This window comes from Propithecus coquereli, unplaced genomic scaffold (genome assembly GCF_000956105.1).
Source record: "Propithecus coquereli isolate 6110/MARCELLA unplaced genomic scaffold, Pcoq_1.0 Scaffold95, whole genome shotgun sequence".
Taxonomy (NCBI): domain Eukaryota; kingdom Metazoa; phylum Chordata; class Mammalia; order Primates; family Indriidae; genus Propithecus; species Propithecus coquereli.
The window spans coordinates 3,343,308-3,358,796 of NW_012155840.1; the positions used below are offsets into that span (position 1 = coordinate 3,343,308).

The following is a 15,489-nucleotide window of genomic DNA, read 5'->3' on the forward strand; positions in this document are numbered from 1 at the left end:
AGGAGGGAGGAGGGGAGGGGTATTCGTATACACAAGGAGGGCAATGCGCACTACCCGAAGGATGGACATATTTGAAACACGGACTTGGGGCTTGGGGGGGGGAGGAACCAAGGGCAACACACGTAACCTAAACATCTGTACCCCCATAATATGCTGAAATAAAAAAAAAAATGCTTCAGTGACCACATCTGTATGCTCATCTTGGTGAACTTTTGTAAGTGTAGCCATAGAAGAAATGCCTAGCAGTGGGATTGCTAGGTCAAAGGGTAGGTACATGCAAAATTTTGTCTTCCAGAAATGTTGCACCAGCTTACATCCCTAGCTGTAGAGCATGAGTTTTCTGTTTCCTTCTTCTCAACAATGGATATCATGCGACATCTAAATTTTTACCTATCTGATAGGTAAAAAGTAATCTTTTGTTGGCGTGTTTTGTGTTGTATTTCTTTAATTATGAATGAAGTTTAGCACTTTTTCATATGTTTGTTGGTTATTATATTCCTCCCTCCTCCAACCAAACAGCCAGTTTGCACCTGAGGCAGAGGCTGGCAGTGGTTTCCTGGTATCTGTTTTCACTTTCTTTCTTAGTAATAGAACCTTTGAATATTACCTGGGAGCTGCTCAAGTAAAGAAAAGATATATTTCCTAGACTCCCCCAAAGCTAAATTAGACATATGATTTAAGTTCTAGCCAATGGAATGTAAGCAAAAATATTCAATTTTAAGAAGTGTCTTTAAAGGGAAGCAGTGCCTCCTTTTTTGTTCCATCGTCCTTTCTTCTGGCTAGAATGCAGACATAATAGCTGGAACTTGAGCAGCCATTTTTGACCATGAGGTGAAAGCCACATACTGAGTCGTGGAGCCCAAGATAGAAGCAGCCCGAATTCTTGATAGCTTCCTATAGCCCTATCAGAGAGAAATAAACTTCTATTTTATTTAAGTCAATGATATTTTGGGTTTTCTGTTACTGCTGAATTCAATCTTAATAAATTGACTACCCTTGCCCTATTTTCTAATTACATTCTTCTTTTAAATGATTTGCGTGAGACTTTTGTAAATTAAGAAAGTCACTTCCATAGCTATTATATGTGTTGAACATATTTTTACCAGTTTTTTTCATTTCAGTTTTTCAGTGGCGTTTTCCTATATAGTATGCTTAAGTTTTTTATTCAATTTTTGTACATTTTTATATATTTGCATGTATAAAAATATTTACATTTCAAATTCTGAGTTGTTTGGGAGTATATATTTCTAAGATATAGGGAGAAAATGCCCCCTTTACATTTTCTGGACATTTCTCCACTCTCTACTACCAAGTGCGTCAGGATTGGTAGGACAGGAGGAGACTAGCACCACAGGAGTGTGAAGGAAACTAGGGAAAGAAGGAACAAAAGCCATTGGGGAAAATTCTTCAACTCTTCTTCCAACATCAACCATGTCAGGAAATCTAAACATCCAAGAGAATAAAATGGGTATTGTTATCTTGTCAGGCATAAGACATCTTTAAAGTAATTTAAAATTAAAGTTTAAATGTTCTGGTGTAATTTGAAACTTCAGTGCTGAATTTTACCTCTGAATTTAACAATATATAAGCTCCTTTGGTGAAAGGGCTTCAACTTTCATTTTATGCGAATACTATAAAATCTATTTATTTACTCCAGTATCATAGGTATTCAAATGTTGGACCATAATGAAATATGGTATCAAAAATAGAAACATTTATTTTAGCCTCTAGTACAATCTATGTACTTTTATTTTCGAGTTTCACAGAGATTTGTTAAACCCTTACTTTGTTTACCAAATGGCTCTAGATATAAAATAAACCCAAGGCTGTGTCGTCTTTGGGTGCTATGGTAAGGTCAAGCATCTGAGTAGGAGAATCAGAGGAATCAAGACTCACATCCCTTTCTACTACTACCAAGTTGTGCAACCTGGGCAATTTATTCCACTCTTCTGAGCCCTCGTTACTTCAACTGTACAGTGAAGATAATAGTACTACTCTGTCATGGAGTTGTGAGAATTCAGACAATGTCTATTGCCTTAGTCCATTGTGTTACTATAAGGGAATACCTGAAGTTGGATAATTTATAAAGAAAAGAAGTCTATTTGTTTTACAGCTCTGGTCTGAAACGGTTCAAGAGATTGACTCGAGAGCTGGGGTTTCTGAACAAATGCTAAATGTGTGCTTGAGGACAAAACTGTGATGGGAATCAAGTTTGTTGTTAATGTCTTCTACCTATGTTTTCTGATTTGTTTCTACCTCTATGATTGTCCTTCCTTCTTAGTCTCTAGGTACATAGGACTCTTAGTGTATTTCCTATCTAGAGACTTTACATTGCTCCATTGACTCACATTTCCCCCATGCATTGATGTCACTGAGCTAAAAAGTCAAACTAGTTTGTAGTAAGGTTCAGTGACTTGTAGGGGAAATATTCCTACAATATGATATTGGTTTGGTATTGGTAACTAAAAGTTAGAATTGTTAACTACTGTACAATGAATAAATATTGAATGCATGATGGCAGATGTGTTTGTGTATATATGAATGCATATATCAAGTATATATGTGTATATATTTATAAGGTGAATGTGTGTGTATATATATAATATCAGATATAATTGAATGTTCTATAAGAGAAAACTATATATGTGATTATTGCCAACTCTGATTGTCTGTGTAAACTGTCCTATGATACTACCATGGCAGAACTGGAAAATGGACAGGTAGAATTTGGTTAACTAAGTTGAAGTATTTCGAAGGAAGAAAACTTTGTGACTCTGAGTATGGAGACTAGTGGTAAGAACACATTAGGAACTAGAGTAGAGATGGCCAGGGAGGCTCATTGTAAAGGCCCTCTTGTGGGTACTTTGATTTCTTCATCAGTTTATGTGGAACTGTGCACTCTACTTAAAACCAGTCAGTAATTTACAGGGCTTAAACATCATCATGGAGGTCGAAGTAATGAAAAATGTATTATAGAATTTAATTGAATGAAGCCACATCATCTAAACTGTAGCTAATCTTATTATCTATTTGCTTTATGTTAGAATCATGTGTAATATGTATTCCTTCCCTTAAGAAGGGCCTATCTATGTCTTCTCAAAATCTAAGGTATTATATTTGGGAGATTCTGATTTCTGTGTTAATGCAACCCACAAAAGTTACGTGTTAACATTATATGCTATCACACGTGGAATTATGATGGACCCGTGGAACTTCAGAGCTCCAGCCCCTCATTTTATAGGCAAGGGAGGTGAGACTTGGTTGGACTAATTCACCTGCCCAAAATGACCCAGTTAGTTAGATTGTAATGGAACTGGGCGAAGAAACTATAGTATGCTGATCTCCAGTCTGGTATTTTTTTCACCATACTATGTGCTTAGCATAATCTCCAGGCAATACTACTCATGCTTCCTAAATCACATTTTCCCTCACTTTTTATAGTACTAAATTCTAGAAGACTTAACTTGATCATAAATGCTACACAGGAGACAAATGGCTTAGTGTCATTGTTTCAGAAGCCTTGGTCAGCAAAAGGGCTTTGATATATAGGCAATTTATTGGGTGATTATTTTGTTATTAGACTAATGCTTTATTTATTTATTTTTGTTTGGAAAACATTCTTAGAAAATTAAGATATTAGAGCCTTGAAAAATGGCTATTGGACACATCCAATTATTGTATTTCATAAGATTTTTAAAATGCAGAAATTTAGTAGACACATTTTGTATTGTGAATATGTATTTAGCTGATGGACTATAACAGTTCAAATGGAATCATTTACAGCTTATTGAGTAAATAAAAGTGCTTCCATAAAGATTCACATGATACCTAGCTTTTATTTCAGGTAACTAATTTCCTTTTGAAAAATTGCCTAAATTTAGATTTACATAAGAGACAGAATACTGCAGCAGTTTAAAAAGTAGTTTAAATGACCATGGATGTTACACATTTAAATTATAAGATCAGGTGATGAATATTAACTTTTAATGATTTCTGACAAAAAGTTATTTAACTGTCTTTTACTCACTGTGTTACATAAAAAAGGAAAAAAAATGTTATGATATATTTCTGGATATTATTTGTAACAAGAAAAATCATTCATATTTACTTGTTACTTTAGCATCACATTCTTAAATCAAAATTTCACCAGAATTTTTGCTGGATTCTTTTTAAACTATTAAGTGACTTAAAATCAGATTTTATCCCATTTCATGAAAAAAATTATATTCTAGCAGTACAGCAAATGATCCCAGTAGCAAAAGCAGTCATTTGTTTTCCTTTACACAGAAGTAAGTCTGTTTACTTGCTAGAGGGTATACCTTTTGGGGGTACAAGTCTTTAAGGAAATCTCTTTCCCTCTTTCTCTCTCTCTCAACTGAGTTTTTTAAGGCAATCTTCCATGTTTAGGGCATAAGGTCAGAAGATAGTGTACAGAAAGTGAGACTGATTTGAAATATTAGAGAAATGCTCAAGACCTCATTTCAGGGTTATTTTTCAATGAATGTTGAATATTAGAGAAAAGGGTGCTTTCAGACAACATAGTAGAAAATAGACATATTAACAAGATGAGAAAAGGCAGAAGGAGGGTCTTTGTAGGGTGCCAAGATCCCTACAAAGGGACATTAAAGAGAAATGGGCAGTTAGTAGAGACCCTCCCTAAAGGACTGCCTTCCTAATTTTGTCATGTTAGGTTGATGAACTCACAAGCACAAAAAGGGAAACTTAAGTACAGTATATAGGTCTGAGTAAATTATGCATGTCCCTAATATTGACAAAACAGGAATGGTCAGTCAGTTTGGCTTGATGACCTTTCTCTAGTCTAAAACATCAAGAAGAAAATACTCTCAGAGGATACCTGACCTTCCTTGGTCTGATTATGCACCCTCCTCTCTTTTCATACATAGTTTTCTTAGACCAGAATGTGAAATATAAAGATGTATCAAAATAAAATTTTGAAGCCCGGCCTGACAATATTCTTTTGTCGTAATAAAGAATACTATTGCTATAACTAAGTTTTATTAAGAAGAAAATCAGTCCCCACCATTTCCTGCTCTTCCAGCATTCCCCTCACCCCCAGGTCTGGCAGAATGAGAAGTTAGTAGATGGCACTATAGTGTTTACAGCAGCAAAATCAATCAGGTAATGACGTTGCCAATTCAGATACGCAGCTGGAAAAAAATCAGAAAAGGTGATTGTAATAGTAGTAAAAGTGCAAGAGTGTACACCTCCGGCTTCTGAAGTAATGAGATGCCTGTTTGGGTTCCGAACTGACATGTCAGGCCCAGTAGTAAGGTTCTGCAAGTGAAACCTCATCAGTGCTACTAATCAGGGTCAATTCATAATTTTGGAAGTTCTTTTCCTTCCATGGAAATAAGCTAAGCCCTCTCCTCATAGAGCTATTCAAGTGGCCACTTTAGGTGTTTTTTAACTTCCGATATAAAAAGAGATGATTTCTGTCAGCTATAGGCTTACAGTAGAGTATCAAGAAATCAAAAGAACAGAGATCAAAGAAAATTGCTGAACTAGGTGTTAGATGCAGACATTGATTTTTCTCCAGTTGTAGTTTTAAAAAAATCCACAAAAATGGTAATGCATACAACAGTTGAATTTCTAATACTTTCCTAAAGCAATCAGTAGCTGCCCTCTTGTTTTCACATGTAGAAACAACTTTGTATGACATGACATAATAAAGCAGACCCTTATACTTTATATTATTTTGTTATCAAAATTTTAAGAGGATCTGCTAAAATTTTTTTTAAAAAACCCTAAAATATAGAATGTGGTTTTCAGTGGAGATGCTTATGACTAGACCTCTCTCTGCCACATTTATTTGCTGGGAATCTGGAAAATTCTGACATACAGTTGATCACTTTTATACTATTTCAGTACTATTTCCTACTATGTTTAAATATCATAAAATAATACTTACCTGCTTTACTGCTAAGACTTCATTCATGTTAAATATTAACTACTAATTACCAATGTTACTTAAGGCTTAAATGTAGCTTCATCAAAATGTTAATTCTGTTGCCCAGTACTTCATGGGTATGTGTCATTTCTTAGGTTTAATTTCCAAGAGTGTCTGGATACCAGCAATTTTTTAAAATATATGAGAAATTGTTTTCAATCCCTTATTTTGGTACGTGATTTCCAAATACTTATAATAGAACAGTCTTTATCAAAACTGGGTGTTGGCATTATTTATTAAAAGTAAAGGCAAAAATTTCTTCTCACTAGAATTTTATATCTCAGTATGCTATTTTCTAGGGGTCACTGGTATCTGCTTATTTTTCTTTGTGCTATGTTTGTCAATTAAGCCAGTCATGCTGATAGATTAAAAAAACATAAATAACCATAGTTTATTTTCTAAGAGGTCAAGTCTTCCATATTATATAGCATATATTATATAGTATAATGAAATAAATATTATTAGTATTGGTTTCTGTAAATTGCCAATTGATTGGAGTCAAGGTAAAAATACATGATTGTATTGACTCTTTGCTATAATAACTTTATTGTATCAAAGTTTTATATTAAGTTTTCGTGTTTAGGCAAACTCCTATTGTCCTAAAAAGTTTATGACAGAGCAGATAAGAAATTGAGTCACACTTGGAAAATAATGGAATATTTATATATTATCATTTAGATTACTTGAATAGAAATTTCCATTCCATTTGATATTACAGTGATTATTATTAGTCTACTTCCTATTTATGGTTTTAGGCTATGTTTAAGAGTTTTCAACTCTATGTTTATTATTTTTTTCTTTTGTATGTCACAGACAGGATCACGAGACCATTCAAATCTCTCCATTCCTTCAAGAGCTGCTCTTCCGGCTGACACAATTGGTGTTGGGGATTTTTTGCCATTGAAAGCTGAACTTGATACAACTTACACTTTCTTAAAGGAGACATTTATAAATACAGCACCCCATGCTCTGACATCATCTCACTCCTCTCCAGTAATGATCTCTGCTAATGCCAAAAGACCAACTCAGATTGGATTATGACTTTGTGAAATAAAAAATGGAGGAAGAGTTAACAGTATAATTAAAATTGTTTTGAAGGGGGATTTTCTTATCAGTTGAATTTTGTTCCAGCACAAGTGGCAGTGGGTTTTTTAAAAATTGTGCAATATCTTAATGTGCATGGGTAGCTCTGTCTCCTTGAATAAGGAAATAACCAACTTTTTTCTCTCTAAGTTTTATTTATTATCACAGTTGCTCATTTTTATGTAACATATTTTTAAATGTTAAAGAATGACACATTTTGGGTAATTTCCCTTGGACTTAAAAAAAATCAATAAGCCATTTTAGTCTCTATCTATCAAAGTTGTTTCATACTTGTCTATTTTAAAGCAGGACTGCAATACTTTAATAGGATTGAGAGAGCTATTTGAAATGTATGCCAATGATTCCTGTCATTTCATGGCAGCCCTGCCATGGTTCACTGAGCCCCCTCTTCTCTCTTGTCAGCTCAACTGAAGACAAGCATTTAGTTGCAAACTTTAAGCAGGTTGTGCAAAACAGAAATGATGTGACTGCTTCTCCTCCTGCACAATAATGTCACTCCTGGTCAATGTGAGAAGGTCAGGTTGCTCCTTGTAAAGCTACATGATACCACTTGCCCATTTGAACAAGTTAAGTTAACTGCTGAATGTGGTCCCTGCAGGCATTGAAAACTCATTCTTTTACCAAGCCTGCATTTGATAAGAGAGTAGAGCAATTGTGCTGGGAGGATTTCTGTGGTGTGTTTAGGCACTTTATAAGGACAGTTCCCACACCAGTATAGCAGGTAATATATTTAGTATAAGCTGAAAAACTTCAAGGTAATGGCGGTTTTGACCTTCAAAATAGACTCCTTTTTTTGTTTTTGTTGTTGGTAGGACCCAAGAGTGACGCCCATCTTTGATGCTGACAGAATTTAAAACAAGGCCATTGCCCTGCATTTTCTGCCTTGTAGCACACAAAAGTAAAATTGTATGTCAGGCCGAGATGTCGGGGAGCTGACAAGATGCCCCAGTGACATTTCAGCTAGAAAGAGCAAGTGTCTTGCAACCAAGTGGTCAAATATCAAATAATAGGTCAAGCAGGAAGGAGCTGAGTTCTAACCACAAAGAGGTTTCTGGTAACTCACTTGACAAGCTTTTGGGCGCTGTGGCTTGACAAAGTGATGTTCTGTTGGGTATCGCTAGACAGACTGTTCTTTATTGCCTTCAGAAGATCAGACATTGACATTGATTAAACTCTTTAACCCTTAAAGGTTAAATCCTTGCAGTTCGCATCATGGTAAGTGAAGAACAAAAGAATATGTGTAATGTGTATTTGTGTATTAATCATTTAACTCCCCAGTGATACTAACTTCTGATGTGAACTGTAGTTTTTGATGAAGAGTTTTGATACAAAATTTATATTTTATATTATTTTTCATTATGGAGTTTTTCATTATGGATAAATTAGAAAATAACATATGTATTATGGAGGCTATGTTGTCTTATCTTTACAGTGACATCTGATTCAAATACACTCAACTTCTGAGAATTTTTTATTGGCCTTGGTACATAAAATCTATATTTAGATTACTATTTATATGTTAGTCAAATTAGCCAAGTGATTTACGCCATCTGAGGTAACGTAGCACTATTACTGTCACAGTGTATAACACAATACTATTTCTTATAATACTGAGCCAATATAATTAGCTTTATGTAAAACCTTAGAAAGCTTTTCATGTGGAGTAAAATTATGTCTTAAACCAAATTTCTCTTAATTCTTTCCTTGGAATTATTCTTTTTAATATGTCCTGTGTAATGTAACTTGTATAAAATTCAACTTGCAAATTTATTGTAGCACAGAAATTGCTATTGATTGCTTTTATATAAATCATAGAATAATTTCTGTACCTTTCAAAACACTTTCTTCTGCCATTCCATACAATGGTTAGGATATTGTTCATATAGAAATCAATAGACAGTTTTTTAGTTGATGTGATATCATTGAACTTCCAATTCCCACACTGTAGAAAAGCAGTGTTTCTATATATAACTTATATGTCTATCTTTGTGTGTGTGTATGCATGCATTGAATCTGTTTCCAGATTTTACTAATTTTAGAGAAAAAAGTAGCTTTGTAAAATGTGCATGGACAGGCATTGGTCTTCTTGCCTTAATTTTGCAATCTGTTAATGGGAGAACACCAAAATAAATGTGTATGTTTTTCTCTATATATAGGTATGATTTTACAGATACATTTTATACAGTAAATTCTGAACTACAAATTTGAAAAGATTATTAAAAAAATCAAAGCATGTCACATTTATAAGCAACTAGATGCTAAAGGCCATAGAAACTGAAGGATGAACCTCCTGAGCAATCATTAGTATTCACTACCAAATATAGTAATATTTATACCATAAGCTTTTTTCCCAGAAGTCAGACCCAGCAGGAGGAGAAGATTTAATGACATATCCTATGGAGATCTGAGAAACTCTAGACTGCTTCTAAGCACCTTAGTGACCAATTGCTGCATATTTGAGATCTGTGTTGTGTTGGCAAGGACAGTTGCTCTACCAACTTCTTTATCTCCTTAAGAATGATGTATAGAATAGACATTTCTCCAGAGAAAGATTTTAATTATTTTTGTAGGGGAAAAGAAGTTTTACTATATACCTCAGTATATAGTACTGGATTTTCTTACTTATAGTACTGTGGATTTTCTTACTAACATTCTGTGATCTAGAAAAATGCTTATATTAATATTACCCATCACTATTAATTCTTAAAGTTATTGTTCTGATACCTAAGTCACACTCATTTGTTGAGGGTTTGCAAATATTTTTAATACAAATATTTTAGAATGACATAACACAAATGCAAGGAAGCTTAGGAAATTGCAAGAATTGCCAATTTAGTGATAATTTAATGATATAAGTAAATAATCTTTTAAATAGAATAATCACTTTAGTTTACCAAATGTCTGAGTCTAATTAAACTTAGCAACTCTTTTTTTATTTATGATATATGCTATTATATTATTGAATGATATATAATATGTGCCATTGAATGCTTAATGAGATTATTACTATTTTCATGTTACTTTATGTTATGTCTGAATTCATTCTGCAAACCATACTGAACAATGGTAAATTGATCCTATTTCAGTGTGTACTTTTTATGGACAAGTTTTCTAATATAGAAGGTGGAAGGTAATTAATATTTATTGAGCAACTATTTTATGCCAGTCACTATAGCAAAACTCTAATATTCTCACAATATACTTCTAGAGTATTTGTGTCACCATTTTAGAAATGAATAACTGAGGATCTAAAAGGTTAAGTATTTGATTACCTAACATCACACATAACCTAGGAATTAGTACGCCCAGAGTTGCAACTCCCAAGCCCACGTTATTTTCACTTTGCCAAGCCTACTTTCCAGAAATAATTAACATTTTTTAAAGAGAAGTATGTTTGGTCTGAATACAGATTTCTTTTTTTGGGAGGGGGAGGGGACATAGTCTTGCTCTGTCACCCTGGGTAGAGGGCAGTGGCATCATTATAGCTCACTACAACCTCAAACTCCTGGACTCAAGAGATCCTCCCGCCTCAGCCTCCTAAGTAGTTGGGACTATAGGCGTGTGCCACCATGCCCAGCTAATTTTTTCTATTTTTGGTAGAGAGAGGGTCTCGCTCTTGCTCAGGCTGGTCTCGAACTCCTGACCTCAAGCGATTCTCCCACCTTGGCCCCCCAGAATGCTAGGATTACAGGTGTGAGCCACCACACCCATCCAGAATCCAGATTTCTTATCCATTGATTAGACAAAAAAAAAATATGTATGTACTTAATGGTAGTATATATGTAACTAGTAACTGAAATAATTGTGAAGTTTGTACCCATCTTTCAAAGAAACCACCACCCTCACTATGTTGTCCAGTGCCTCTAGCTTGGTCTGAGGGGCCACATAGTTACTCTCAGAGGTGGACCTCTGTTGAAAGATACAGGCTGACCAAGCTGTTACTTCCCAGTGGAGAGCAATGGCATCTGCTGAGTAAAGCTGATCATGAAAGCATTTGCTTGTGTAACTCCTAGGAAGAAGATTTTAAAATATATTTTCTGGACCAGTGTAGTTGGCTCAACAATGGTCCCTAAAGATAACCATGTCCTAATCCCTGGAATTTATGAATATTACCTTTTATGGCAAAAGGGACTTTGTAAATGTGATTAAATTAAGGATCTTGAGATGGGAAGATTATCCTGGATTATCTGAGTGGGCCCTAAATGCAATAAGAAGTATCTTTATAAGAGAAGGAGCACAGGGATTGGTTTAACTATGGAGTGGAGAAGGCGGTGTGATTACAGAAGCAGAGATTGAAGCGATGGGTTCCGAAAATGGAGGAAGGGGCCAAACCTAAGCATACTGGCAGCTGCTGGAAGATGAAGAAGGCAAGGAAATGGATTCTCCTCTCAAGAGAGGTTCAAGGACTGTAAAAGAATAAATTTGTGTTGTTTTAAGCCACAGTTTGTGGTAATTTGTTACAACAGCTGTAGGAAACTAAGACAACCAGTAAACTCTTAGTGTTTTGTTATAAAAGATTAATATGTAATCCTTTGATATTAGCAAACAGAAAATTATTCCTTTTTAAAAATTATCATGATTAGTTGCCTTCATAACTTGAATTTCCAAATTTGTTTAGGTTTTCATTTTATATTCATGGCTTCTGAATATAATAAACAGTGATTATGTATATTGGGCCAGCATATAGTCACACTCTATTGCCAACATTTTTGATAATTCTTCAATTAACCTGTGCTTTCAGTGTGCATTTTAATTTCTATAGTTTTAAAAAGGTATCATGCTTTAAATGTATTAAATTTATCTTAAAGGTCTGCTTTTAATGATTATTTTTATTTCCATTTTGGTTGATATATTTTTATAGCTTTCATACAAAAGAAATTGAATCTTGAAAGAATTTGTATTAATCATAGATTAAAAGAATGATATGAAATTTATAGATCATATCTTACATGTACCAGAGCGTTTTCTTTTACTGTTTACCCATGAGTTCAACATGTCCCTGGTTACAGTTGAAGTGAAAGAATTTTTAATAATTTCCACCAACAATGAAATCTTCTAAAATTTTACTATATAATATTTAAATCTATGTTGTCATTAATTTGATGAAATCATATAATTTTTCCTGATGGCTTAGTTTAATGAGAGAACTTTTAATTGAAATGACTAAGTGTTCAATAAAATCAAACCTAAAATATTGAAGATTTAAACCTAGAATGTTAAATATTTCAAGTACAGCCTCTTCCAAAAAAATAAAGGAAAGAAAAAGAAAAAAGCAACACATCCATTCCTCCAGTCCTCCTGGTTAAGTGAGACACAAATGTGTAAATTTACATATTAGAAGAGCTCTATCTTTTCTCTCATAACTTAGTAATTTTAATCTAAGACTCTTTTCTGGCTGTGGAATGTGTTGATTGGCATACCCAGATATCAGATGTCCTGTTAGTTCATACTGTGGGTTGCTTACATATTTTTTATGAACCACCCCTGCATAATCTTTTTTAGTTATTGTTTTAAGCACATCTGACTCTAAAGGTCTCCCAAACTGTATCTTCTGTGCAAATGACATTTCCATGGACATCACAATGGAAAAATTTGTTCTTAATCTCTGTAGTAGTGATACCTAATTGATATTGCATACTATAAGTTATAAAGTCTCTGGATACAGTATGGAAAGGAGATACATCAAAACAGTTTTACTCTTTCCTCCAAATCATCGTGTGTGTAGGTGTGTTAGATGCTTAGGCATATGTTTACAAAGCACTAACCTTAATGTTAGTTATGCAGCAAAAGCCCCACAACACATAAGGCTTTGAAAACCACTGGGTTAATATTATCTGAAGACAGTTTTTTTGTGGTTTAATTGAGTCATGCTTCATTGTCTTTTATTGCATGTTAATGCCAGTGAAGTGCTGATTGTTGACAGAGTCCTCCCAGTGAAGCGGCTCCAGAATGTTGTGCTGCTACAGGAAACTACGTAAATAAAAAGTCTTATTTAGATCTGAAGAAGACTCATCTGACAGGTTAAGAGCTATCAAATATTCATAAATCTTTGCCAATGACAAGAATATAAGGTGAGCTATCTGTCTTCAATAGATCCCTTCTATGTTTTTGGTATCTATATAAAGGAAAAATCTTAAATGCAATCCAGAATGAATGGAATTGTGTTGGATGCCTAGTAAAAAGAACCATAAAAGAAATAAATATAAGGTGGATAATAGGACATCTCATTTTTGCTTTTTTCTTCAAACAGTAAGCAAACTGTATTTTTCTTTACTTTTTCTAACCTCACATCTGGTCTAAAAGAAAGAGGTTTCAACAGTAAAACTGCACATGGAAAGCTTTGGAACATGGAAACTCCCTGCAAATCATTTAGGACCTGAGGTTTAAAGGCAACGGTTCATTCTAGTGACTTTGATGTACAGCTGACTATTGAACTCATTGTAAATGCTTCTATGGTTACAGAAGCATCACCTGTGAATACACTTCAGTTTTCTTCTATGCCAGGGAGGAATATTCTAAATGTGTGCTCTGAAGACTAAATACAAAGATTCTCATGAAGCAAAGTTTGCGTTCACAGTCACAATTAAAATGCTTTCTGATAATGAATGGTGGTAGCATTCTTACTGAAATGTGCATGGGTCCAAGAAGGTATCATCTACGTTGTAGTGTGTGTGACATGTAGGGCTGCACAGAACAGTCCTGGCACGTGGAAGCCAGTGTCAGCTTCAAAGGCATTTAATAATTTATAGGGCTCCTTGCTTTCTTTAATCTGTAAGGAGGCAGAATCTCTGTTCTCCTTAAGAGATACTCTTGAGGATGTCCGACACAGCCTTTCCTGAATATGAAGTTAATCAGAGTATAATAGAAACCCTGTATCACTGTATCTCTAAATAGCTTTCACAACTGACAATCTCTCATTGACTAGGTTTATATATTAATACTTCACAACAATTCAAATAAGAGTTCAAACACCTAGATTAGAACACATGCATATCTTTTTTTTAATTACACCTTTATTGAGATATAAGTCACATAGCATACAGTTCACCCTTTTTAAAGTGTACAATCCATAGTTTTTACTATATTCACAAGGATGTACAATTATCACCATTATCTAATTCCAGAACATTTTTATTATCCCAAAGAGAAACTCTGTACCTATTGGCAATCACTTTCCATTCCCCATTCCCCATTCCCCCATCCCCTGGTGACCATAATCTACTTCCTGTCTCTGTGGATTTGCCTATTTTGTGTATTTCACATAAATAGAATCATATATATTGTCTCTTGTATCTGGCTTCTTTCATTGAGCATGATGTTTTCAACATTTATTCATATTTTATTTAATAACATATATCTACTTCATTACTTTTTAAGTGGAATAATATTTCATTGTATGGATATACCACATTTTTTAAATTAATTTATCAAGTTTTTTTTGAGACAGAGTCTGGCTCTGTCACCCTGGATAGAATGCAGTGGCAACATTGTAGCTCACTGCAACCTCAAACTCCTAGACTCAAGCAATCCTCCTGCCTCAGCCTCCTGAGTAACTGGAACTACAGATCCACACCACCATGCCTGGCTAATTTTTTCCATTTTTAATAGAGATGGGGTCTCGTTTTTGCTCAGGCTGTTCTCATACTCCTGAGTTCAAGCGATACTCCTGCCTTGGCCTCCCAGAGTGCTAGGATTACAGGCGTGAGCCACCACACCCAGCCTATTCATTTATCAATTGACTTTTGGTTTGTTTCCATTTTTTTTATTATTATGAAGAATACTGATATGAATATTCATATACAAGTTTTTGTGTGGGCATATGTTTTCATTTCTCTTGTATATACACCTTGGGGTAGAATTGCTGGATTATATGGTAACTCCAAGTTTAAGTATTTGAGGAATTTCAGACTGGTTTTTAAAATGACTGCATCATTTTACATTCCCACCAGCAATGTCTGAGGTTTCCCATTTCTCCACATCCTTGACAGCACTTGTTATTGTCCATCTTTTTGATAATAGCCATCGTAGTAGATGTGAAGTGTTACCTCATTGTGGTTTTTACTTGTATTTTACTCAGGTCTAATGGTATTGAGCATCTTTGCATGTGCTTACTGGACATATTATATTTTCTTTGGAGAAATGTCTATTCAAGTCCTTGGCTTGTTTTTTAATTGGACTATTTGTCTTTTTATCCTTGAGTTATAAGAATTCTTTATATATTCTGGATACGAGACACTTAATATATATATAATTTGCAAGTATTTTCTCCCCTTCTGTGGGTTGTCTTTTCACTTATTTAATTGTGCCCTTCGAAGCACAAAACATTTGAATTTTGATGAAGTATGACTTACCTATTTTTTCCTTTTGTCACTTATGCTTTTGGTGTCATATCAAAGAAACCGTTTCCTAACCCAAGG

The 15,489-nt window shown here is 34.4% G+C and overlaps 1 protein-coding gene across 1 annotated transcript in view; it reads left to right on the forward strand.

Moving 5' to 3' along the window:
* Positions 1-7,187, forward strand: part of CCDC171 (coiled-coil domain containing 171) — a 382,203-nt gene extending 375,016 nt beyond the window's left edge. The window contains exon 26 of the mRNA XM_012665015.1: positions 6,782-7,187. Within this exon, the coding sequence (XP_012520469.1) occupies positions 6,782-7,009 (228 nt within the window). The 3' untranslated portion in view covers positions 7,010-7,187. The remainder of the gene's footprint in view (positions 1-6,781) is intronic.
* Positions 7,188-15,489: the final 8,302 nt, after the last annotated feature.